The sequence below is a fragment of the Notamacropus eugenii genome, chromosome X (genome assembly GCF_028372415.1).
Source record: "Notamacropus eugenii isolate mMacEug1 chromosome X, mMacEug1.pri_v2, whole genome shotgun sequence".
Taxonomy (NCBI): domain Eukaryota; kingdom Metazoa; phylum Chordata; class Mammalia; order Diprotodontia; family Macropodidae; genus Notamacropus; species Notamacropus eugenii.
Window position 1 is genome coordinate 17,931,023 of NC_092879.1, and position 25,208 is coordinate 17,956,230.

Sequence of the window (25,208 nt, forward strand, 5' to 3'; positions counted from 1 at the left end):
GATATTCCAAATAAGAGTGGAGTCAATCCCTGCTGTTAAGGAGTGTACACTCCAGTGGAGGAAGGAAAAATCCAAAAGGAAGCTGAAGAGGGAGGGTCAAGAGGCCTGACTGAAAGGTCCAGGAACGGCCCAAGGCAGGGGAGCTGGTGGGAAATGGTTGGAAAGACTGTTCTGAGCCCCATCTTTAAACAGAGGCTGTGGAGCAGAGGATGCTGAGCAGATGTGAATGCCAGTCAGATTCAGGCTTGTAGGACATGGAGATGGGTCAGTGAGGAGCTTCCTGGGGAAGGTAGGCAGGGCAGAGAAGGCCAAGGTGGAGGCTGTGCCCCGTACCTGGAATGCTTTCTCTCTAATCTTCACCCCTTGGGATCCATGACTCCTGTTAAGGTTTAGCTAAAAGATCAGATTCTCCAAGAGGCCATTCTGGATTCCCCAGGTGGTTAAGTCCTTTTCTGCGTCCCCAGCCGGCCTCCTTCCTAATACCTGTGGGTTTATATTTCACGTAGTCTGTGTTAATTTAACCTTCAGTACATGGAGTTTCCCCCCTGGAGGGTGGGGGATGGTTTTGTTTCAGTCTCTTCTACCACCACCCAGCACAGTCAGTCAGTCAGCTCCCTGGCAGCTATCAGGCCCCATGCTAAGCTCTGGGGATACAAGAAAGGCATAAAAGAAATAACCAATTATCTGAGGAGGCAGTGCCAGCCTCGGCTTAATCTCACACCAATTGTTTTGGATTTCTAGGCCTAAAGTTCCCTTTCAGTAACATCAGGGGGTCAGTCTTCATGACCTGACATGCCCCTCCCTGCCACCCTGGATCTGGACGATCTCACAACAACCACTTCAATTTCCTAGGCCTCAGTTTCCTTTTTGGTAACATCAAGTGATTGAGCTCCATGATCTGAGATGCCCATCACTGCTAAATTCTGGGGGATCTCAAGTCAGGAACCTCAGATTTCTGGGTCTCACTTTCCCTTTCAGTAAAATCAGCATCTAGGTCTCAATTATCTGATAGGGGCCTGCCAGCTTTAAGGTGAAGTCATAACAATCACTGAAGCTTTGTGGTTCTCAGTTTCTCCCTTAGTGAAAAGCCTCACTAAATGTATATGAGCCAGTGGTATCTAATGCCAAGAATGCCAGTTTTGTAAGCCTCAGTTTCCCTTTTGAAAACAGCAACGGGTTAAATTATACGTGCCGAATGGGCTCTGGTGGGCTTTGGGTGATCGTACACCAGTCATTTCAGCTTATGACACCTTATTTTGTCTTTCAGTGAAAGCATGCCTGAGGACACCATTGTCTCAGAAGAGTTGGCCAGCTTATGCCTAATCCCAGCTTGCTAGGCCTCAGGTTCCTTTTCAATCCCTTGACAGTCATAAAGTATGTGAACTGAGGGGGCTTTTACAGCCTATGGGTGACCTTACACCAGTAAGGTCTGCTTTCCAGGACTCATGCTGCCTTTGATTAAGAGGAGAGGGTTGGACCCCTTGATCTGACAGGGGCCAGCTATTTTGTGGATGATCTTCAAAATTTCACTTCTGCTCTCTGGGCCTCCATTTCCCTACCTGTGACAACATCAGGTTGACTTCTGTGAAACTGAGGAAAAGGGAAACTGAGACTTAGAAAGCTGATGTACCTGGTATGACGTACCACCTAGGCTGGCTGGGCACACTCCAGTCATATACTTTTACCCAGACTTTTCACTGAGAGGGAAACTGAGGACTGTAAAGCTTTAGGGATTGTTAGGACTTCACCCTAAAGCTGGCAGGCTCCTCTCAGATAATTTAGACCAAGATCCCGATTTCACTGAAAAGGAAAGGGAGGGCCAGAAAGCTGAGGTTCCTAATGAGAGACCACCCAGACTTTGTCAGTGAGGGGCATATCAGATCATGGAGTCTGACTGCCTGCTGTTACTGAATGGGAAATTGAGGCCTAGAAATCCAGTCTTTGGTGTGAGATCAACCTGAGATGGGCACTGCCTCCTCAGATAATAGGTTCCTAGTACCTGCTTTCAGAGGAATGGAAACTCAAGTCTAGCATGTTAAAGTGCCTAGAGAGAGATCACAGAGAAGTCAGGGGCATCTGAGATCATGGAGTCTGATCCCCTGCTCATACTGAAAAGGAAACTGAGGCCCAGCAAGTTGAAATGATTTGTGAGACATCACTCATAGCTGGGCAGGGGGCCTGTGAAATCATAGAGTTCAATCTGATGCTGTCACAGAAAGGGAAACTGAGGCCCAGAGAGCTGAAGTGACTTTTTTAACATCATCCACAAAATAGCTAGCCCCTGTCAGATCATGGGGTCCAATCTTTTCCTCTTAATCAAAGGGAACATGAGTCTTGGAAAGCAAGTGTGTGAGATCACCCATAGGCTGGGAGAGGCCCCTCAGTTCACATATGTTACGACTGTAAATGGATTGAAATGGATACTGAGGCCCAGGAAGCTGAAGTAACTGATTTGGGATTGGGCATAAGTTTGCAGACTCCTCTGAGATAATGGAGTCCTCAGTCCCACTTTCACTGAAAGGGCTCAAGAGCTGAAGTGACTGGCATGAGATCACCCAAAGTCTTCCAGGGAACTTTCAGTTCATATAATTTAACCCGCTGCTGTGACTGAAAGGGAAACTGAGCCCTAGAATTCCAAAGGATTGGGATGAGATCAGTCCTAGGCTGATAGTATCTCCTCAGATAATGAAGTCCTAGCACCTGCTTTCAAAGGAATGGAAACTGAGGTCTCCCATGTTGAAGTGCCCCTAGAGAGATCACATAGAAGAACTCGGAGATGTTCGACTATTACTATAACAAAATTCATCTGGGATGTAGATGCTGAAAGAAGTTGTCCGTACTTGATGGCGCCATGTAGCCAGGGTCAGTTCATTGACCTGGAAGGCAGACCAGATTTCTTCTGGGAGCACAGACGGAAGGCTCCTCCAGAGAGATATCCGGGCACGCCCCATGCACTCTCGGTGTTCACTGAAGGGTCACAAACTGGAGGTGTGTGGACTGAAGCGGTCCCCAGATCACCAACTGCTGATTTCAGAGGGGAACAACAACAAGGTTTTGGTCTGGAACAATTACAGTTGAAAGTCACTCCAGCGGTATGCCCATCATAAGGCAGCTGTGAAAGTCATCTCATGGTCTCCCCACCAGCACAGCCTGTTAACGTCAGGTGGAGGAGGTTCAGTTGGCACTGCGTCCAGTTCTGGAATACGCTGACAGGGCAGCCCCTGCAGCAAATTGATACCGGTTCTCAAGTGCGCAAACTGACCTGGTCTAGACATGACAACAAGCCGGTCAGCACTCATGGCTACTCAGAAAACCAGATTGTTGTCTGGAAGCACACCTCCCTGATCCAAGAAGCCATTTTTACAGGACATTCCTGCCGAGTTTTGTATATGGCAGTCTCTCCTGATGGACAGGGCACAGTTGCAGGGACTGGAGATGAGACCCTGAGGTTTTGGAACAGTTTTTGCAAAAGCTGTTCACTAAAGGAATCTGTATCCTGTCCTCAATCTCTTCTCTAGAATCTGGTAACTTCCTAGACCAGAGGTCGGAAACCTGCAGCCTCAAGGCCACATGTGGTCTTCTAGGTCCTCAGGTATGGCCCTTTGACTGAATCCAAGTTTTACAGAACATATCCTTTTATTCAGGGAATTAGTTCTGTAAATTTGGATTCAGTCAAAGGGCCACACTTGAGGACCTAGACGGCTACATGTAGTCTCAAGGTCACGGATTCTCCACCCCTGAACTAGACAGCTGAGAAACTGATTACAGTGTGAGCTTGTCTCCCTTTTTTTCTTCACTTAGGTGCGGGAGAAAATTCTGTTTCTCACCCACCTCTCACTTGTCTAGTTCTTGGCCAGTCTTGGAGATCTGTTCTAAGCAGGGTCCATAGGGCAGTTTATCTTTATATTCCAGGGCATCCAGCAGGCTTTGTAGAGGGGAAAATAGTATGTGTAAAAATACATATTGAGAGGTTATTTTAAGATGTTAAAACCAGTTCTTGCCTTTCCTTAGTCATCGTCCATATTTATTTCAAGGAAATGGATAGATTCAGGGAAATGACCTAAGAAAAGTTATCTTGGTGTATGTGTGTGTGTGTGTGTGTGTGTGTGTCTGCCTGTCTGTCCGTCTCTCCGTCTGTGTGTCTTTCTATATATCTGTCTATGTGTGTCTGTGTGTTTGAGAGTAGAAGATAGGAGATATTTGTACCCAGGTCTTATTTCACCAATTTTGCAAAGCAATTACATGTTCACTATTTACTGAATTGACTTTTAAAGGATAACAAGCAGTGAAACCTTCTGTCTTGCATGTATAATTGTGATGTTACTGTGTTATACATACACTTTGCAGGTGGCTTGGGGAAGACTACTGCATTTCTTCCCCTGGAGTTTATTTCTGAGAAGGGGAGACTTATTTCACAGGTTAAATCATAAGGTAGAGAGTCTAAATGGAGGAAAGTAAAAGTTTCTCATGTAAAAGGATGGAACTGGTATTAAAAAAAAGTTGCAGTTGTTTAAAAGGGAATGCGTGTGATTATCTTCAAAGAAAAAGTGTTAGGGACTCTGATCTGTGCGAGAGCAAGCCCACTTTTCAAGGACCTTGGATGAAGCACGTTCCCGAGAGGGAGGTGATGGACACAAGGAGAAGAAACACATGTTTTTGGACATAGCCACTGTGTGGATTCGTTCTTGCCTTTACGCTGGTTTTGTCTTTCTCTGTTTTCACAGGGGGAGGCGAGGCGGCCATGGGCTGAAAAGGTGAGTGGAGGTTAGCAGTAGTGATGTCAAAAATGCAAGCAGACCATTGAAATATCTTGAAATACATACAGAAGAGATCAAAAGGCAGATCAGAAGGAAGCAGAGATGAGCAAGGTGGCTTTGAAAGTAACGTCTGAAATTTATTCCATACCTTATGAACATCAAACAGTATTAAGTGGAGATTCACGGTTTGCCTATAAAATTCCTTTTGTGTTCTCTGTGTGTGCAAATGCTATTTTGTATTATTTAAGTTCAGAGTTTTTTTCAAACGTTAAAGTGCTGTCCTTTTATACATTGTTTTCCTGGTCCTCCTCCTTTCCATCTGTGTCAGTTCCTACTACCCAAGATTCTCTGAAACAATCTCTCTTGTTGTTTCTTACAGTGCAATAACATTCCATTACATTCATATGCCACAATTTGTTCCATCATGCCTCACTTGTCTTAAGAGGAAATCTAAGGTACGCACTTAGATTTCAGTTTTATTCTTTTCCCTTTTTTCACCTTTTACTAAGTCCTTCTGGATCAAGAAATTCGTTTCCCTTGTGCCTACTCCTTACTCAGCATTGTCCTTCATGTTAGACCCCTCTTCCTACCCCCACCTTGTTTCCCTGTTGAGTTCACTATATTTCCATACCAAACCTGTGTGTCCGTGTTCTTGTGTCTTTTGTCTATTTCAGATCAAAATGATGTTCATCTGACACCCACTTGCTCGTTCTTTCCTCTGTGTCTGTATATTCTTTTTACTTACTTTAATTATGAGAAATAGCAATTTCCACCTTTTCTTTCTACTTTCTACACTAGTGACTTCTTCCTCTATCTTCTCTTTAAAAGTTTCAGAAGAAAATCAATCCACACGCCAGAGGTTCTCTGTTTTTTCCTTTCCTTATTTCACTCCCTCAGTACCTTTTGAATTTATTAAGGTTCCAAAGGGACCCTTATATCTTTTCCTTCTGTTAGAATATTGCCCCTAGATCATCATTCAGCTCCTTCAACTGCTTCAATAAATTGACTTTTCTGAGTTTTTCTGGACTCTTGTGTTTGCATTTCAGAGTTCCCACTAAGCTCTAGTCTTTTCATCAGGAATGCATGACAATCCTGTATTCTGTTAAAGGTCCTGGACAACTATACTTAACTTTTCATTGTAGTTTATTCTTGGCCATAAGCCTCTATACTTTTCCTTTGGGAATATTGTACTCCAAATTTCATCTCATTTTTCGAAGAAGTTTGCATTTCTTGTGTGATCCTCACTGTGGTACCTGGGTATGTATTTCAGTTGTATTTTTCTTGGTACTTAGTTTTTTGTTTTGTTTTGTTTTGTTTTTTAGCATGAGAACTCTGGATTTTGGTATTGACATCCCTAGGACTTTTTCAGAATGTCTTTCAGGAAGTTAAGGATGAATTCTTGCAGTATTCATTTCGCTCTCTGGTTCCAACAGATCTAAATGATTTTCATTTATGATTTCTTAAAATACAGTGTGTTAGTTTTTTTAAATCATTTTTTCAAGAGTTCAGTGGTTCTTAAATGATCTATCCTTGGCTTGTTTCCCAGGTCATTTAAAAATATCACTTATCTCACATTTTTCTTCCATTTTTTCTATCATTTTACTTGATCCTAACATTTATTGCTGCCTCCCTGGATGGGAAAGAGTTCAGCCCAATGTGGGTCTACTTTTGTTTTCAGGGAGTCCATTTTTCAGTGTTGTAAGCTACAGCCCAGAACCAGCAAGGGATTTTAAGTATGTCATGATGGAAGCAGGTGATAAGTAGAACAGATGGGTCAGTCAAGTGGTGAGGGTGAAGGATGACAGGCAGACAGACCCAGGGCTTCTCTGGTACCCTTGTCCTGTTAGGAAAAAGTGGGCAAGGTCTCTAGCATCACAGGCTGGAGCTCCACGCCCCTGCCATGGTGAACTTAGGGGAGGTTCCGAGCAGCAGCCACCTACGATGGGCAGGCGGGCAGGCACATGGTTGGAGGAAGGCACATTGATGATCAGGGACAACCCAGGTGCACTGTAGTAGCTGAGGTGGAGAATGAGGATGGAGGGAGATGAATCAGACCTCTCTGGCCCCAGTGACCATGGATCTGGTCGCTAAGGATGATGAAATGCATCTGACGCCATCTAAGATCGTTTAGTTCTCTTGGTTCTACCACTTACAAGCTCTGTGACTTTGAACAGGTCACTCCCCCTCTCTGGGTCTGAGTCTGTTCATCGGTATACTAAGGGAATCAGATTAGATGAGGGCCACCAGCCCTCCTTTTCAACTCTAGCCACCCTGAGTTACAAGGCCACATCTGTTATTTTCTCTTTTACAGTCCCTGTTGACCAACGTTCTAAGAATCTCTGAGTGCCTCCACGTTCTAAAGCCCCTTCTTGTTCTAATGTTTATAGTGTGCACAGTATGTATACTGCACTTTCGGCTCTCATGTTCAGTGACCCAGTTCTCAGAGATCCTTAGTTTCCCCAATGCCTTCTATTCTAAGGCTCGCTTAGCTAGCTTCTCTATTCTGGCTTCTAAGGTCTTCTCCTCCTCTGACATGCAGGTTCTAAGGTCGTTTCCAGTTCTGGCATGGAATCCCTAATAGGATGACCCAGTGCCAAGGACCAGCCCTAGGGCTGCATAATACTGGCAAATCAAAGCCCCCAGTTGGCAGCAGCTTGCCTGATAGCCTGCTGGGGAGTGGGTCAGGGTCTTAGAAGTAAGTGGTAGCCTTGTTTAGTCCTCTGAGGGCAGTGTTGCTAGAAAGTAGAGGCAGTATTAAGAGAACTGAGCTCTAGATAGATAAAACCTTTCTGAATGAAGAAGCCATGCCAACTGACCCCCCAGATCCAGGCCTCTGACCTCCAGCTCAGGCCCATGTCCTGCTTTGATTGGGCTGAACTCTTTCCCATCCAGGGTCTTCCTGAGTTGGCAGTAGTGGGGAAGGAATTTTGGGAAAGCTGGAAAAATCACGGTGTAACTCATTCAACAGATTGGGGGGATAGCAGAGTGGCTGGGGCTCCTGACTTAAGAACTTGGTGACTCGAGTGGGTCTTAGGTTCATCTTCATCACTTCCCAGCCTCCAGTCAATTAAGTTCCTAATGAGTGCAAGGGCCTGTTCTGGGTGTTGGGGATACAAATCCAATGAAGGAAGTGATCCCTCCTCCTAAGGAAAGGACATTCTAATAGGAGACGTTGAGAACACCTATGCTGAACAAATATAACAGGAATAAATGCAGATGGATTCCCAGGGAGTTGGGGAGGAAGGGTGGGCTCTGGCCCTCAGAGGGATCAGGAAAGGGTTTGTGTCAAAGGTGGGACTTAGAGGAAGAGAGATTGTATGAGGAAGAGGTACAGAGGAATGCATTCTAGTTCTATGCAAAGACTGGGAGATGTCACTGGGAGTGACATGTATGAAGAAGAGACAGAGAGGGCCAGTTTGGCTGAATACGGTGTGGGAGAAGGCATAATATCCACCTGCAACTGTTCGTTCCTCCTCCCACCCCCAGGGAGAAAGAGGCAGGTGGCAGAAATGTGGAGGATGAACTGAAACGGGGAGAGACGTGAGGCAGGGAGAACAACTAACAGACTAGTGCAATCCCCAAGGTGAGCAGTGATGAGAGTATGTGAAGGGAGAGAAAGGGCTGGATGCAAGAGTTGTTTGGGGGGTGGATTAGGTTATCGTGGAGATGCTCCACTAGACTCAGCTTCTTAAATCTCCTTGTGTAGCCTTTTCTGTTCTGTGCTAAGCAAAGGATATTCAAGGCATAAGCAATAACGTATTTTAATTTGGTTGGAAAATGCTTCCTTTGCCCATCAGCTTTCCTTGAGCCCTCCCATATGTGTGTCTATGTATTTGTTAGTGAGAGTGTTTGGTGTGTTTGTTGGTCTCACTTGTTGGAAAGTAATCCCTGATCTAAGAATAAACAAATACAGAAATAAATAAACAAATAAATAAAAGTCCTCCTCCAAAAAGCAAGAGGAGGGTAGGAAAGGCATCTGACTCACCACAGCTCCACAGAAACCCAGGTTGTTTGGGAAAGAATGTGTACGCTATTTTCATGCCTCTTCTGAAAAAAAAAAAGTTTTATGCTTAACAGCTACCACATTAAAGGAGCAGTGGGCTTGGAATATGATATCCTGGAAAGTAAAGGAACAGGAATTACGATCAAGAATTACCTACCGAGCAAAACAGTTGCATTCGTCCTTCACTTTCGAAGAAGACCATGACATCAGAGAAATGATGACATAACTTGCATTTGACTTTGTTTTGAGGGAGGGAGGGCTGTGCAAGGTCTGATCTTACAAAGGAAAAATAGATATTTAATGAAACAGAGAACTTTCAAGCATTTCTGATGAAAAAACCCAGGTGAATAGGAAATATGACATTCAAACACAAGACTCATGAGAAACATGAAAAGATAGACAAGTAATATCAATATTATACGTAAGTACGTCAAATGATTTAACATGCAAATACTTATAGGAAAATTTAAATGAGTTATAGGAGGAAACAGACAGTGAATCTATACTAGTAAAGGACCTCAACTTTCCCCTTTCAGAGCTAGATAAATATAACCATAAAATAAACAAGAAAGAAGTTAACGAGATAAATAGAATTGTGGAAAAGTTAAATATGATAGACCTCTGTAGAAAATTGAATGGAAATAGAAAGGGGTATACTTTTTTCATCTGTACTTTACAAATCAAAAAGTGACCTTGTATTTACGGCATTACAAACCTCATAAATGCATAAAGGCAGGAATACTAATACACCTCTGGGGACCATAATAAATTAAAAATTACATCTAATAGGTAATGTAATGTGTAATGTAATATGTAATCAAATAATTGAACTAATAAATAAAAATAGGAGCTGGTTTTATGAAAAAGTCAGTAAAATACATAAATTATTGATTAATTTGATTGAAAAGGGAGAGTTATTTTCCCCAATTATATGCTGAGTTCAAATGGACAATCCAAGTGAAATGATAAATGATAAATGATAAATACTTACAAAGATATAAGTTGCCCACCTTAACAGAAATGGAAATAGAATGTACTTTAATAACCCTATCTTAGAAAAAGAAATTGAACAAACCATAAATGATCTCTGTAAGAAAACACCCCCAGGACCAGACATTCCCAAGATAAATTTACCCCTAAAACAGAAATGGATCACAGATTAAGAATTTTAATTCAACAATATGGTGCTTTCAGGAAACACAATAAAAATGAGAGATACACACCAAAATAAAATAAAGGGCAAGTCTAGAATTTATTATTCAAAAAAGGAGGTGTAGTAATCATGATCTCAAAGTTAAAGCTAAAAAAGATTTAATCAAAAGAGAAAAATGGGGAAACTACATTATGTTTCAGTAATATCATTCGATATTGTTTTAGACCATTTAAAATAACTAGACGGTACAAAATATTTGAGAATATGCCGGCTAAAACAGATACATGAACTATATGAACATAAATATAAAACATTTTATAGAAATAAAGTCAGATTTATATATTTGGAGCAATCTTTATTGTTCATGGGTAAGTAAAGTCAATATAATTAAAAATGACAATTTTACCTAACTAATCTATGTATTCAATGCCATCCCAATTAAATTACTAAAAAAATTCTTTTACTGAGTTATAAAAGATAATAACAAAGATCATTTGGAAGAACAAAAGGTCAGGAATTCTTAAAAAAAACAGGGGAAAAGATGTAAAGGAAGGAGATTCATCAGTATGAGGTCTTAAACTATACTGTAAGGCGAGAGCATTGTTGAAGTGTAAAAAAAGGATAGTTTTGATTATTTTAAATTACAATATTCTTGTAAAAATAAAACAAATGTAGCCAAGAATAGATGGGATGCAGAAAATTGGTGAAAACTTTCACAGACAATTTCTCAGATAGGATGTGATTGTTGTTGGAATATTTTTGTGTTATAGGAAACGATGAGTGGGTTGATTTAGAACAGCATGGAAACACTTGGATTTATGAAGGAGGATGCTATCCACCTTCAAGGAAACAGATGACAAGGGCAAATGCATAGTACAGTCTTACATATCTGTGTATGTTTCTAGATATCCATGTATACACACACACACACACACACACACATATATCTGCATTTATTTGCAGCCTTCTTTGGGGAGGTAGAGGGGAATGGGGGGGAAAATAAAGTAAGAAGTGCACTGCAAAGAATAAAAGAAAACCTACAAGGAAGAAAAGAAAAGCTAGGCAGCTTGGAAAACAATGTGTTCTATTTATTTCATAGATTTTCTTGAAATGGAAATTTATTGTTTTATATTGAATCCTCTCTTACATTCTCCTGTGCGCAAGACAATACTCTTTTTTTCATTTTGTATTTGTTTAAAACGAATAAAAATTTACAAAAATTAGAAAATGACAAGCAGGATGATTTCAGAGAAACCTGAGGAGACCTATATGAATTGAGGCAGAGTAAAGTAAGCAGAAGCAGAAGATCATTTTATACAGTAAGAGCAGTACTGTAAGCATGGTCAAAAGTGAAAGGCTTAGCTATTCTGATCAATGCAATGATCCAAGAAAATTCCAAAAGACTGGTGATGAAAAATGCTATCCACTTCCATAGACAGAATTAATGAATTCTGAGTGCCAATTGAAGTATAATTTTTTTCACTTTATTTTTCTATGCTTTTTTGCCACATAGCTAATGTGGAAACATATTTTGCATGATTTCACATGTATGACTGATATCACATTGCTTACCTTCTCAATGGGTGTAGCACGGGCTAGAGGGAGAGAATTTGGAACTCATATAAAAATGTTAAAAGTAAATCAGAAATTTTAAGAAAAGAAAAACAAAGTAGTACATACACAACCAAATGTTACCCGCTGAACAGCTAAGAAAGTGAATTTCCTCCCATATACCTACTTGGAGTCCCAGTGGAATCAGCCTCACTCCTCCTTCACCATTGGCCACTTCTCTAGTCCTGCCCTGGACCCCTTTGGCAGTCTGGGGAAGTCTATGGTTGGAGCCTTTCTCAGAATCGTGTTTGTTACACATTAAACAAAATACAAAGGGAATCGATTATGTTGAAATACCATTAAGAAAAGCATTCATAGACCTCAGCCTAAGAAACTTTGTTCTAGATCATAGACCATGGACAATTAGAGCAGTAAGACCATTAGACATTATCTAGTTGGTCAATAAACATTTGCTTATTAAGCACGTACTATGTGCCAAGTAGCTAGGTGGTGCAGTGAATAGAGCACCAGTGCAGGAGTCAGGAGGACCTGAGTTCAAATCTCACCTCAGACACTTGACGCTCACTAGCTGTGTGACCTTGGGCAAGTCACTTAACCTCAATTGTGTCATCCTGGGTCATCTCCAGTCATCCTGATGAATATCTGGTCACTGGATTCAGATGGCTCTGGAGGAGGGGTGAGGCTGGTCATCTGCACAGCCCTCCCTCACTCAAAACAAAGTCAAGTGCAGGTCACGTCATCATTTCTCTGATGATATGGTCTTCCTTGGCAACAAAGGACAAACACACACACAATCAGCCCTGAGATGTCTTGCTGAAGCCAAGATGATCTTTTCTAGGCCCAGACATCACCCACAAGACATGTGTCCTTGAGGAAGTTTGTCTGAATGCCCAGGGAGGTTTTGTTCAAGGTAAAATGTATGTGTATACTTAATTTTTAACGGTTTGTTCTTCCGCAATAAAACCAACTGTTTCCCTGCCCTGGTTCTCTGCCCTGAGTAGTTGTCAAAGGAACTGGACAAGAAAAGCAAAGTACCTTCATGTAAGGTATCTTGTTAGTTACGGGGAGATGTGGGACTGGGGGAGGGGGATCTTTGCAGAGAATCATTGGCTCACACATTTATATTGTACTTATTATGTACAAATCCTCTCTGCCTCTCACCTTACACAAAACAAAAACCTTATAAAAATATGCATGGTTGGTGACATTCCTGAGTTCAGTTTGGAGGTGGTTTTGGTCAGAGTTAGGTATTGCTTCTCCCAGAGTTTCTATAGGCTGGACCATAGAAAGGGAGAGTTGTCCCAGAGGGTACATCTAGGGGTGGAGAGTTTATTTTAATAAAACAAAATTTTTATTAATAAAATAAAATAGATAAATAAATATGTAAAGTAAATGTATAAATAAAATATGAAATAACAGTTTTTCCAATAAAGTGGTGCATAGGAATAGAAGTTCCAGACAGCTTATGTTCCCAAGGAGCTCCCCTTCCCACTGAAAAAGTAAAAGCAGTAACGGTGTAGACAGAAGGGCCCAGGTATTTGTAAATACTGGCTGGCAGTTCATACGGCATTACGTAAGGGGTTGGCAAGTGTGGTGGCCAAAGCAAAATCAAGACCAAGGGGGTTGAACTGTATCATATCAGGGCAAGCAGTAAGGCCAGATGGACATTAGGGAACAGGGGCAAGACAATGTTACGTCCCGATGATAATCCATGTTACTAAAGGGTTACTAAACTAAACATGTTACTAACGTTGGTGACTCTTTGCTTATCTTAGCAGTGTGAGTGGCCATGGAAGTGGGCAGGAGACAGAGATAGGATGGGGATGGGAGAAGAAATACTTTTGCTCTTACCAGGTGAAATCTTTGTCAATTTTCTGGGTATGAAACCGAAATCCAAAGTGGTTCTGATATTCATTTCTCTTATTATTCATGATTTGAATATTCCTTCATGTGGTTGTTTATCCTGTGCAATTCTTTTAAGAGCTCATTGCTTATATCTTTGGACCTCTTATCTGCGGTGAATTGGCTTTTGGTCTGAGATATACATACATACATACATACATACATACATACATACATGCATGCATGCATACATACATACATACACATATGCTCTTTCCCTCCCAGCTTGATTTACTTATTTTTTTCTTTTGCTCATTAAAGAGGCCATTCCCTAATTACTTCTTGGAGAGGCTTATTCACTAAATGGCCTTCCCTCACTCTAACTGAGTACCTGAATAGGCCAAGGTCTCCCATTTCATCCTGGTTCTTCTTCAGTTATCCTGATGAATATCTGGTCACTGGATCCATATGGTTCAGGAGGGGAAAGTGAGGCTGGTGACCTTGCACAGTCCTCCCTCACTCAAAACAAAGTCAAGTGCAAGTCATGTCATCATTTCTCTGATGTCATGGTCTTCTTCGAAAACGAAGGATGAACAAAGACAGATATGTGAAATATATTATTATTACTATATAATATTATTATACTATATATAATTATTAATATATTATAATATAATGTATGTGTGCATCTGTATATCGGATATTAGACCAGTTATGGACTACTTTAAAAGTGTAGGTGATAACCTATAGAAAGTGTCTTTTTCAGCACATTGGACTCTAGAAACATTTTTTTTTATCTCAAACAATGCTATTCTCCTTCTCAACCTTCTGCACTGTTCATCCTTTCCATCCCTGTAGCAATTAAGCCTCTGAAATCTTACACTCACAGCATCCTCAGTCTCTTTCTGGCACCCAATCCCACATCATTATCTGGGGGCAGCTGAGACAAGCTCCACAATGTGCCCTACTTTTGGAGAGTGACTCCTTACCTGAAGCAACTGACCCTCGACCACACTCCCCCAAACACCTATCCAACTCCAATGCCTCCACTTCCCTCCCCTCTGCCTTGGAGGGTCTCTTGTCTCCACGTCTTCTTCCCCACGATCTCCCAACTTCTCTGCACTCACGCTGCCATCTTATCACCATCACTCACACTTCACCATCTCACTACCCTCAGAATCTCTTGCCTGGGCTTTTACAATAGCCTCTTGAGTAGCATCCCTGCCTCAACTGTCCCCGTGCTAAACCACCATCTGCACAGCTACCCAACTGATTTTCCTAAAGTGCAAGTCTGACCATATCATTCCTTCTCTCACTGCACCCCACCCCACTCTTGCAGACTCCTGTGTCTCCCTCTTACCTCTGAGATCAAATACAAACTTTTCTGTTTGCCATTTAAAGCTCCTCATAACCTCTCCCCTTCCTGCCTTTCTGACACTAGCCATCCACGCCCTCTAAGGTTCAGTCACAGTGTTCCTGGGCTGTTGCTCCTGTTCTGCCTCCCACAGGACATTTGATGCCCCATCTTTCTGCCTCTGCACTGGCCTTCCCCCAAGCCAGGAATGCCCTCCCTCTTCCCCTCTGCCTTCCTTGGTTTTCTCCAAGACTGGTTCAAACATCACCTTCTACATGAGACCTTTCCTGGTCATCTCAGATTTCCTTCCAACTTTGCTCAGTATCTCTTAGGTATGTATCTTACCCGTGCCTGTATGTATGTATATATGATCTGCCCTGTAAGGCTAGGAGATCCTTGAGGGCAGGGGCCATTCATCTTTTCTCTTTGTGTCCCCAGAGCTCGGCAAAGTGCCTGAGACATAGGAAGTACAAACAAACATAAATCCTTGTGAACTGATTGACAGATTGGGTTCCATGTTCAGACCTACACTATGATTGACTCAAAGGAAGGGAGAATGCCAGAAGGAACTGTGTTTATGATTTGTTTGACTTTGGCAAAGATTTTTCATTCAGGAGACTCAAAGGGTCTCTTCTCCCAAGGCATTTGCTATGTATATGTTAAGATCATACAAAAATTCTTTGAGAGACACGGAGAACTTTAATTCTCTGACCAAGTGGGGCATAACACAAGGAGTCATATTATGTCTGAAGGAATGTCCAAGTGGCGGCAGATTCTTTACAGAAGGTGAGATCCTCCAGAAGTTCCTGGCTGTGGATGACATGCTCTGACTGTTCATCAAGCCCTGGTGTTTTGAAGAGCTTTCTAATGAGAAACAGTGATAACTCCAAATAGTTTGACCTAATTCTCCATACAGGGAAAACTAAGTGGATGAGGACTTCTTCTTATTCAGACAACTGATTTCCAAGATGGGAGCTGGGGCAAGGTGGGTTAATGCCTCCTCCAGGGTCCATGTATTATAATAATTGCGGTTGTTGTTACTATATTATTATAACTCCTACTACAGCATCTCAGAGTTGGAAGAGACTTCAGATTCTAGTTGGTCCAATCTAGACAGGAACATGAGTCCCCTCTACAACATCCCAGACAAGTGGGATGGGAGGCAATCCGTCGCCTCCCCAGTCAACCCATTCCCTCCATCAAGCCTAAGTGTGATGTCTCTGTTGCTTTCACCCATTGGTCCCAGAAAGCAGAACTAGGAGTGAAAAGTATGAATCTCTTTCCCATTCCACGTGACAGCCCTTCAAATACTTGGACAGATAGGTCTTCCCCTTCATCCTTTCTCCTCTGGCCGAAACATTCCTTTACCATCCCAGTCATTATCTTTGTGGCAGGTAGGTGGTGCAGTGGATAGAGCACCAGTGCAGGAGTCAGGAAGACCTGAGTTCAAATCTCACCTCAGACACTTGACGCTCACTGGCTGTGTGACCTTGGGCAAGTCACTTAACCCCAGTTGTCTCATTCTGGGTCATCTCCAGTCATCCTGATGAATATCTGGTCACTGGATTCAGATGGCTCTGGAGGAGGGGTGAGGCTGGTGACCTGCACAGCCCTCCCTCACTCAAAGCAAAGTCAAGTGCAAGTCATGTCATCACTTATCTGATGGCATGGTCTTCTTTGGCAATGAAGGACGAACACACAAATGGTTAATTCAAAGTCTCCCCTTTGACTTATGGGTTTTTTTCCTGAATCTTTGAAAAAGATAAATTTTATTGATCTCTTTTGTCTTCATAATGCCTAAATTTCCCTTCCCCTCACTCCTTCCAGAGTCTTTAAACAGTTATTTAACGGGCAGCTAGATGGTGCAGTGGTTAGAGCACGAGCCCTAAAGTCAGGAGTAACTGCGTTCAAATCTGATCTTCCACACTTCTTAGCTGTGTGACCCTGGGCAAGTCACTTAACTCCAATTGCCTAAAATAAATTTTACAAAGGACAAGTACTTTAAAAAAAAAATCATCCACGCTAATGTATACGTCAAAAAAAAAAAAAATCAGGTAACATATTCAATTCACCTCTGCAGAAGAATGAGTGTAGGTATTTTTAAAAGCTCTACAAAAGCGCTTAGTGAATGAGTTAAGGCTTTTTATGTTCTCCACTCTTAATTCACAGGGTTTCAAGCTGAAGACCAGCTATCTTAGATCCACTTTGTACTAGAAAGATTTTCTACCTCCTCCCCAGCAGTGTTGTCTTGGTTTCTCCAGGAGAGTTCTGGAGAGCTTTTTTTCCAGTCCCTCCTAACTTGCAAAAAAACAATCAAAGAAGGAATTATGTACTAGAGATAGAGCAAGGACAACTGTTTCCACAGGACAAGAAAGATTATATAGATAGAATGATAGAACAGAGAGACAGTGATAGAATCAGGGCTGGGGGAACCTGTGGCCTCGAGCCACATGAGGCCCTCTATGTCCTCAAGTGCGACCTTTGGACTGAATACAAACTTCCCAGAACAAATTCCCTTAATAAAAAGGGGTCCTGGAGAGTGTGTGGCTATGTTCACAGCGTCTGGCAATGGTAAGCACGTAAAAATGCTCTCTCTCTATTATCTCTGTCCATATATCATCCATCTATCTACCTACCTATCTATTCGTCTGTTCTGTCTGTCTCTCTATCACTTATCTGTCTGTTCTATCTCTATCATCTACCTACCTACCTATCTACCTATCTACCTACCTACCCACCTACCTACCTACCTACCTACCTACCTACCTACCTACCTACCTACCTACCTACCTATCTATCTACCTACCTACCTACCTATCTATCTATCTATCTATCTATCTATCTATCTATCTATCTATCTATCTATCTATCTATCTATCTATCTATCTATCTACCTACCTACCTACCTACCTACCTACCTACCTACCTACCTACCTATAGACAACCACAGTTGACTAAAAACTGATTAAAGCTGCCCTGGTCTCCATACCCAGGCCAATGAATTGCCTGGGATTGACCAGACAATGTCACTTTTGGCCTCTGATTATTTTGTAGATCTCCCCTCCCAGCCTTCATTATGGGTTTTTGCTTGTTATGCAGAGCAACTTATGTCATGAAACTGTGAGATGCCTGACCTCTCCCACCTGCAGCTTAGCCATTCTCTCCGCCTTAGTACCCTATATAAATCCCATTCCCAGCCCCTTCCTTGGGTACCCAGCACTTGCTGTGTGGCACCCCTGGGCTGCAACTAGAGATGGAGCAATTACAGATGTTTCCACAGGACAAGAAAGATTATATAGACAGAATGATAGAGCAGACAGTGATAGAAGCAGGGCTCGATTAAAGATATACATTTTGTTGTATTGACTGTTTTCATTTAAAATTCGGGTTGACACTGTCCTATCCCTATCTTTATCCCTCCTATCTGTCCCTCTTTATTTGTCTTTCTATTCTATTATCTATCTACCCTATCTATCTCTATCAGCTGTGGGGAGCCTGCCACACATGGTCTTCTAGGCCATTGGGTGCGCCCTTTAGACTGAGTCCAAGTTTTACAGAACAAATCCTTTTATAAAGGGGATTTGTTCTGTGAAGCTTGGATTCAGTCCAAGGGCCGCACTTGATGACCTAGAGGGCCTCATGTGGCTCAAGGACACAGGTTCCCCAGCCCTGATTCTATCACTGTCTGTCTGTTCTATCATTCCATCTATATAATCTTTCTTGTCCTGTGGAAACAGTTGTCATTGCTCTATCTCTAGTACATAATTCCTCCTTTGGTGGTTTTTTGAACGTTAAGAGGGACTGGGAAAAAAGCTCTAGGCCTAAATCTCGGCAGTCACATGACACCATCCATTTTGTTGGTCACATGATCAGGAGATTCTACCTTTTTTCTAAAAAGTTATTTTTTTACTTTATTCTTTTTGATATTTCTCTTCCCTCCTGTTTGGCTATTTTATTTTCTAGTTCAGCTATGGAGCTGGGAGCAGTGGGGGATGCCCATTTCTCAGTGGGGTCTGCTCTCCTTCTGTGCCTGCTGTCCCTGCGTGTCAGAGTCATGCTTCAGGAATGGCTCCCTCCCTTTCTGCCCTGCAGGGACATAAGAGATCTAATCTAATGCAAACCAAGCTTGGAGAGGGGCTTTGTCCAGAGTCCCAAAACTCATATTCTATCCAGTGGTGGCAAACTCAAATAGAAATGGATCCCTGGGGGCTGCATATTAACTTCAAAAACCACATATTAACATTATCTATGTTATGGGATTGTATTTGCTTATTTGGTTAAACATTTCCCAATTCGATTTTAATCTGGTTCAGGCCACCTACAGGAGTTTTGCCTCAAAGGGGGAACAGAACCACGGAACAGGAGAGCTGAACATTACCTTTGTGGCCATATGTCAGAGTCCCCTTGTTTTACAGAGGATGCAGTCGAGGTCCAGTGATGGAAAGGGGCTTCTTTAAGAACACACAGCTAGGAGGTAACCTGGCATAGATTTGAACTCAGGCCCTTTGGCTCCAAATACAACAGGCTTGGTCCAAGAGGTCACAGATTCAGAGTAGAAAGAGCCCTAAGAGGTGATCTGATCTACAGCATCCACTCTGATCTTTAAAACCTTTACACAGTTAAAAGTTTCGCCTCCCCAAAAGGGTGAAGCATGTTCCATTTCAACAGATTTAGCACCGTAAATAAGACTCAGCTACACTGATAACAGGCATTGCCACTGGAAATCTGTAAAGTGGGTAGCTGTGTTGGTGGTATTGATTCAAAAACATTTGCTTCAGAGTATTATTTTAGGGCAGCTAGGTGATACAGTGAATAAAGTGCCAGGCCTGAGGCTAGGAAGATTCATTGTCATGAGTTCAGAGCTGGCCTCTGACACTTAAATAGTTGTGGGACCCTAGCGAGTCACTTTATTCTGTTTGCCTCTGTTTCCCCATCTGCCAAATGAGCAGGAGAAAAGTGTTGGGGAACCATTCCCCCAACATTGAAGCAAGGGAATGAAAAGCACTTTTTTTACCGTTGTTGTAGACACATTTGGGGGAGGCACAGTCCTGGGTCTGGAGCATCCCACTTTTGGACTGTCGCTCAAGGGGCCCACCCAAAGAAGAATGGCCACTGGGCCGAACGCTCGGATTGGCTTCCCTTCGGCCCTTTCCCCACATGTGCCAGACAGGATCGGGGTGCTGGTGCTGGCTCGGGGGCACAAACCAGACCCGGCCGGCCCAAGGCAGACCCTAAACACCGAATCTCTGTCAAAACCAGCGCCCACCGCCCCCACCCCACCCCACCTTCTCAAAGATCACCCCCGCCCTAGATGTCGGCACGTGGCATGTCTACACTGCTTCTCGGAATACCCGCTGGGCGCCACTGAGTGGGACCATAAATATATCCCACCAAAGGTCATTTTCTCGTCTCAGGGGTTTTAGTGGGGAGGGGGGGCGGGAAGCCGCGGGGGTCGGGGGCACGTGTCCTCACGGTGGGGAAAGACGGTCTCTAACTCGGCTCTTGGGCGCCCTCACGGGAAAGCGTCTCTTTCCAAAGGGCCTTTTCAGAAAGGATGAATGGCCGAGAACGTGAGGGGCCGAAGGACGGAAAACGAGTATTAGACGGAAAACCGAGCCCTCTCTGTCCCTGACCCACCCCCCCCGCCATTGCACTCCCAGACGCTCCCGCCGTGGCATGGCGGCCTAACGTGGCATGGCGGCCTAACGTGGCATGGCGAGGTGGCGTGACGTCTGCCCACGCGGGCCGGGACGGGTTGGCTTAGCCCCGAGATGCCGGGTCTTTCCCCAATTGTCCTCAAACCCGAGCGGGCCTGGTTTCAGCGTGATTGCCCACATCCCCCCCGCCCCCCTCCCCCCCATTTTCAAGATGGAGAACTGAGGCAGGGGAGGGGATGGCCCCGCCAGGAAGTTGAGTTTTGAATTCAGAGCGTGCAGCTTCCCACCACATCATTGGAGTTTCGGGCGGATACAAACCTTTGCCTCCCAGCCCGCCGCAGCCCCCACCCTCCTCCCGCCTTCTCCGCAGGGAAGCAACCCGTGGGCGCCGGGCGCACGCTCCCACTTTGCTACATTTCCTATAAAGGGCGAGTCGGCGCCAGTCCCCCGGGCAGCGTCCTCCGCCAGAGCGAGAGCGGCGGCAGCTCCTCTGCCAGCTCCGCGCGGCGCCCCGACGGCCCGCCTGCAAGCCCGCCTGCCCGCCTGCCCGCCTGCAGCCTGCCCAGCTGCCCGCCTGCAGTCTGCCCAGCTGCCCGCCTGCCCGCCTGCAGCCTGCCCAGCTGCCCGCCCGCCTGCCCGCCTGCAGCCTGCCCAGCTGCCCGCCTGCAGTCTGCCCAGCTGCCCGCCTGCCCGCCTGCAGCCTGCCCAGCTGCCCGCCTGCCCGCCCGCCTGCCCGCCTGCCCAGCTGCCTGCCCGCCTGCCCGCCTGCAGCCTGCCCACCTGCCTGCCCGCCCGCCTGCCCGCCTGCAGCCTGCCCGCCTTCCCGGTGGCTTTTCTCTGGTCTGCACAGCTCCAGGGTTCCGGCCGGAGACCAGAGGAGGTGAGCATCAGTCCAGAAGGGTCCCAGGCCCCAAATGGTTCTTCCAAGCAAGAGGATAAACTGGTAAGGGATCTGCTGGTTGTTCAAGGTGGGGGGGGGCCGTGCTGATGACCGCCGCCCGGTGGGCTTTCTCTTATCTCTCCAGCCCCTGGGTTCTGACGGCCAGAGACTAGAGGAGGTGAGCATCAGTCCAGAGGGGTAGATCCCAGGCCCCAAATGGCTTCCTCCAAGCAAGAGGATAAACTGGTAAGGGATCTGCCGGTTGTCCAAGAGGGGGAGCCAGTGCTGACCTTCCATGGGTCCAGGATGCAAAGGGGGGAGTGCGTCCGGGTAGACGTGGAGGACAAGCAAGTCAAATACCTGGTGCGTTATCAAAGTGGGAGCGGCGTCAGTTCAGCCATTACAGGTGTTTTTGCCCACCCCTGTGCACCTCCCCGAGTGCCTCTACCACTCATGAGTCCTGAACCCCTCCCATGTGGTCAGAAGGCCAGGCCAAGCAGCAGCAGCACTAGCGGGGACCCCGGCAACAATGGCGGCCCAGACACCAGCGGCAGTTCTGGCACCAGCGGCGATGGCGCCAGCACCAGTAGGGGTTCCTTCACCAGTACTAGCTGCCTCTTCCAGAGCACTAGTAGCTTCTACTTCTCTGGCACCAGGAGTGACTTCCCCATCATTAGCTTCCCCAGAGTGAGTGATGATGGTGAAGAGTATGATGATGAGGGCTGTAATGATGAGGACTGCACCCCCAGTCTCCAGGACAGCATGGGCACCAGCTTCAGCCCCATTCCTGCTTGCCTTAGTATCAGGAGCAGTTTCTCCAGCACAAGAGACAACAGCTCCAGCCCCAGCAGAGGCTTCTACGGTACTGGCGACTTCCTCAACCCAGGCGAGGGCCCCAGCACCAGAGGCCCTGGCCTCAGTGGCAGCTTCCAGAGCACCAGCCTCTTTCTCAGCACCAGAGACAGCAGCAGCAGCCTCCAGATTACCAGCAGCACCTTCCAGAGCACCAGCAGAGGCTTCCCCAGCACCAGCAGTGACTTCCCAAGACCTACAGACCCCAGCACCAGCAGCAGGAATGGCCACAGACCCACAGGCCCCAGCACCAGTGGCAGCTTCCAGAGCACCAGCCTCTTTCTCAGCACCAGAGGCAACAGCAGCACCCTTCAGATTACCAGCAGCACCTTCCAGAGCACCAGCAGAGGCTTCCCCAGCACCAGCAGTGACTTCCCAAGACCTACAGACCCCAGCATCAGCAGCAGGGATGACCAAAGACCCACAGACCCCAGCACCAATGGCAGCTTCCAGAGCACCAGCCTCTTTCTCAGCACCAGAGGCAGCAGCAGCAGCAGCCTCCAGATTATCAGCAGCAGCTTCCAGACCACCAGCAGAAGCTTCCCCAGCACCAGCGGCAGCGATGGCCCCGGACCCACAGTCCCCAACACCAGCAGAGGCTTCCCAAGACGTATAGGCCCCAGCACCAGTGGAGGCGATGGCCCCAGATCCACAGGCCCCAGCACCAGTGAAGGCGATGGCCCCAGATCCACAGGCCCCAGCACCAGTGAAGGTGATGGCCCCAGACCCACAGTCCCCGGCGCCAGCAGCAGCTTCCAGAGCACCAGCATCTTTCCTAGCACCAGTGGCAGCAGCAGTTTCCAGATTACCAGCAGAGGGTTCTCCAGCACCAGTGGCATCTTCCCAAGACCTATAGGCCCTGGCACCAGCAGCAAAGATGGCCCCAGACCCACAGGCCCTGGCACCAGCGGTGGTGATGGCCCCAGACCCAGAGGCCTCAGCACTAGCAGAGGTTTCCCCAGCACCACCATCAGTGACAGTTCCAGCAGCATCAGCAGCTTCCCCAGCACCAGCCAGATTAGCACCACATCCCCGGGAGATTCCGGTGGGAGCAGCAGCAGTTGTGTGCCGATTTTTCAGGGAGGGGAGGGAGTCAGCACCAGTGGTCTGGGTTCACAATCCGCTGCCCTCGGAGCAACCTCCAAAGAGTCATGTCCTATAGTCAGTGGCTGGGTCTATGAATGGATCCCCGAGAATCAGGTGCTCTGCTACTCTACTGTCCATTTGAGGCAGGAGAGTGATGTCAAAAAGGAACAGAAGGAGGACCACCAGGTCACCTCCTCCCAGAGCAGTGATCAGAGTGAAAGTGACATCTCTAGGGTTGGAATGATGCAGCCTCGCTCCAAGAGAAGCAGATTGACTGTAGTTCGAGGGAAAGGGTGCCTACCACGTGGAGTCAGGCGTTCTGCTGCCGGCCCAGGAAAAGAAACCCTGGGCAGGCAGGAAGTCCAGATACACCTGCCCAAGGCACTGAGTACCCTGCTTATGCAAGATTGGGAGCTGGTGACCTTGGTGAAGAAGCTTTTCATCTTGCCTGCCAAGAAGACTGTCAGTGTCATCCTGGCTGAGTATGCCACCTTTCAGTCAAGCTGCCAAACCCCAGACAAAAGCGAGGCGGTCAGTGCGTTGGTAACCATGATCCAAGAGTACTTTGACATGGTGCTAGATACCCAGCTGCTTTACAAGTCTGAGAAACAACAACATGCCAAGCTCCTAGCCCATTATCCCTCTTGCCAGATGTGCCAGCTCTATGGAGGTGCCCACCTGTTGCGCCTCTTCCAACATTTGGGCCCTATGCTCACCTGCTCCTCTCTGGATGAAAGTAGCATTAATGTGCTGCTGAGCCATTTGCAAGATTTCTTGGAATATCTAGCCAGTGATACTTCTCAGCTATTTACAGCAGCCACTGATTACCACAAGGCTTTTCCTGAGTACCAGCAAAATGCTGAGTAAGCTGTCTTTGGTGGTTTTGCCTCCTGCCACGTGAGTATTTCCTGGAGACAATCAATTGGGTATACCAGCCCATATCTTGCTGAAATGATCTGTTCCTATAATGTGCTTTCGGGGATTGATGTTTGTTTCTTTAAATTTTCCCTTAACTGCTTCCATGGAGGAAGCCTCTTCTCTTGTAGAACAGTGACTAGTGTTTGCAGCAATGGACATAGAAACTGAGATGCCAAGTGGGACCCTTCTGGCCTGCATAGGTGACCACATTGCACGCCATCCACTTTGCATTCTGATGGCTCCACACCTCGGCACTTAGGACCTGTGTCCAAAGACCTTGATGGAAGATCATTAGTGCCAACGATATTGCCACTATCGTTATCTGGGACATGGGCTGGTTTACCTGTTCCTTCTGGCAACGTGATTAGGCTACTCTTCCAAGTACTTTGTCTCTACGTGCCAATTATTAACTGTTCTGATGTTTGCTATGTTGATTCCAATAGACATTTAGAGAGGGGAAAAGTTACTTTCTGTATTGATAGATGTCTCAGAAAATTCCTCTTTCAGAGATCTGTTACAAGAATTGAAAGTATATTGATTTGGCTGCAAAAATTAAAAAGTGCGTATGTGTGTGTATGTGTGTTTATAGTTCTGAGAATTACTATGGAGCCCAGGGCCCCACCCACTTTGTAATCCATTAATATGGAGCTTTGTCTTTGGGTTCATGTTGATCAACTCTAACCCCATAAGACCAAGGCCTCTGAGAAGAGGGATGGGCTAAAAATGGGGTTAGGTTGGTACATCCCCAAAGTTTCAAGGTCTTTATGGTGGCTCCAAAGGTCAAAAAGCCTTCTGGCCCAAGGTGTTTATTTTGATGCCAACTAGCAAAAGAAATAGAGGAAAGTGTGATTATTTCCTTCTGGGAAGGGAGGGTTGGAGTATAGTGTGTTTCAGGGGGTCTCAGTTCCAGCCACTCAGACTTGCCTTGGAGGCCTCGGGCCCAGAGGTCCTAGTAAGAAAACTGATATCAGAACCAGCAATAGCAGCCTCCTATTCCCACCCCCAGTGGAAGGTGGTTACCTTCATCAGTAAGTGTCCTGGTGACCCCAACAGCTAGGAGGAACAAGGGAAGAATTGGCCATAGCTTGATTAGGACCCAGGAATCTTTGAAATTTTTCACTGCCAGTGGTCAGC

General features: G+C 45.5%; 1 protein-coding gene and 1 pseudogene across 1 annotated transcript; both read left to right on the forward strand.

Moving 5' to 3' along the window:
* The first annotated feature begins 1,404 nt into the window (after window positions 1-1,404).
* On the forward strand, window positions 1,405-8,301 carry LOC140516269 (fizzy-related protein homolog; annotated as a pseudogene).
* Window positions 8,302-21,373: 13,072 nt separating this feature from the next.
* On the forward strand, window positions 21,374-24,650 carry LOC140515320 (uncharacterized). Its single transcript, XM_072625987.1, has one exon. The coding sequence runs from the start codon at window positions 21,435-21,437 to the stop codon at window positions 24,021-24,023; it is 2,589 nt and encodes an 862-aa protein (XP_072482088.1). The 5' UTR covers window positions 21,374-21,434; the 3' UTR covers window positions 24,024-24,650.
* Window positions 24,651-25,208: the final 558 nt, after the last annotated feature.

Bases quoted from the DNA above. Each gene is read 5' to 3' on its own strand.
- LOC140515320 (XM_072625987.1), top strand. From the start codon at position 21,435: ATGGCTTCCTCCAAGCAAGAGGATAAACTGGTAAGGGATCTGCCGGTT.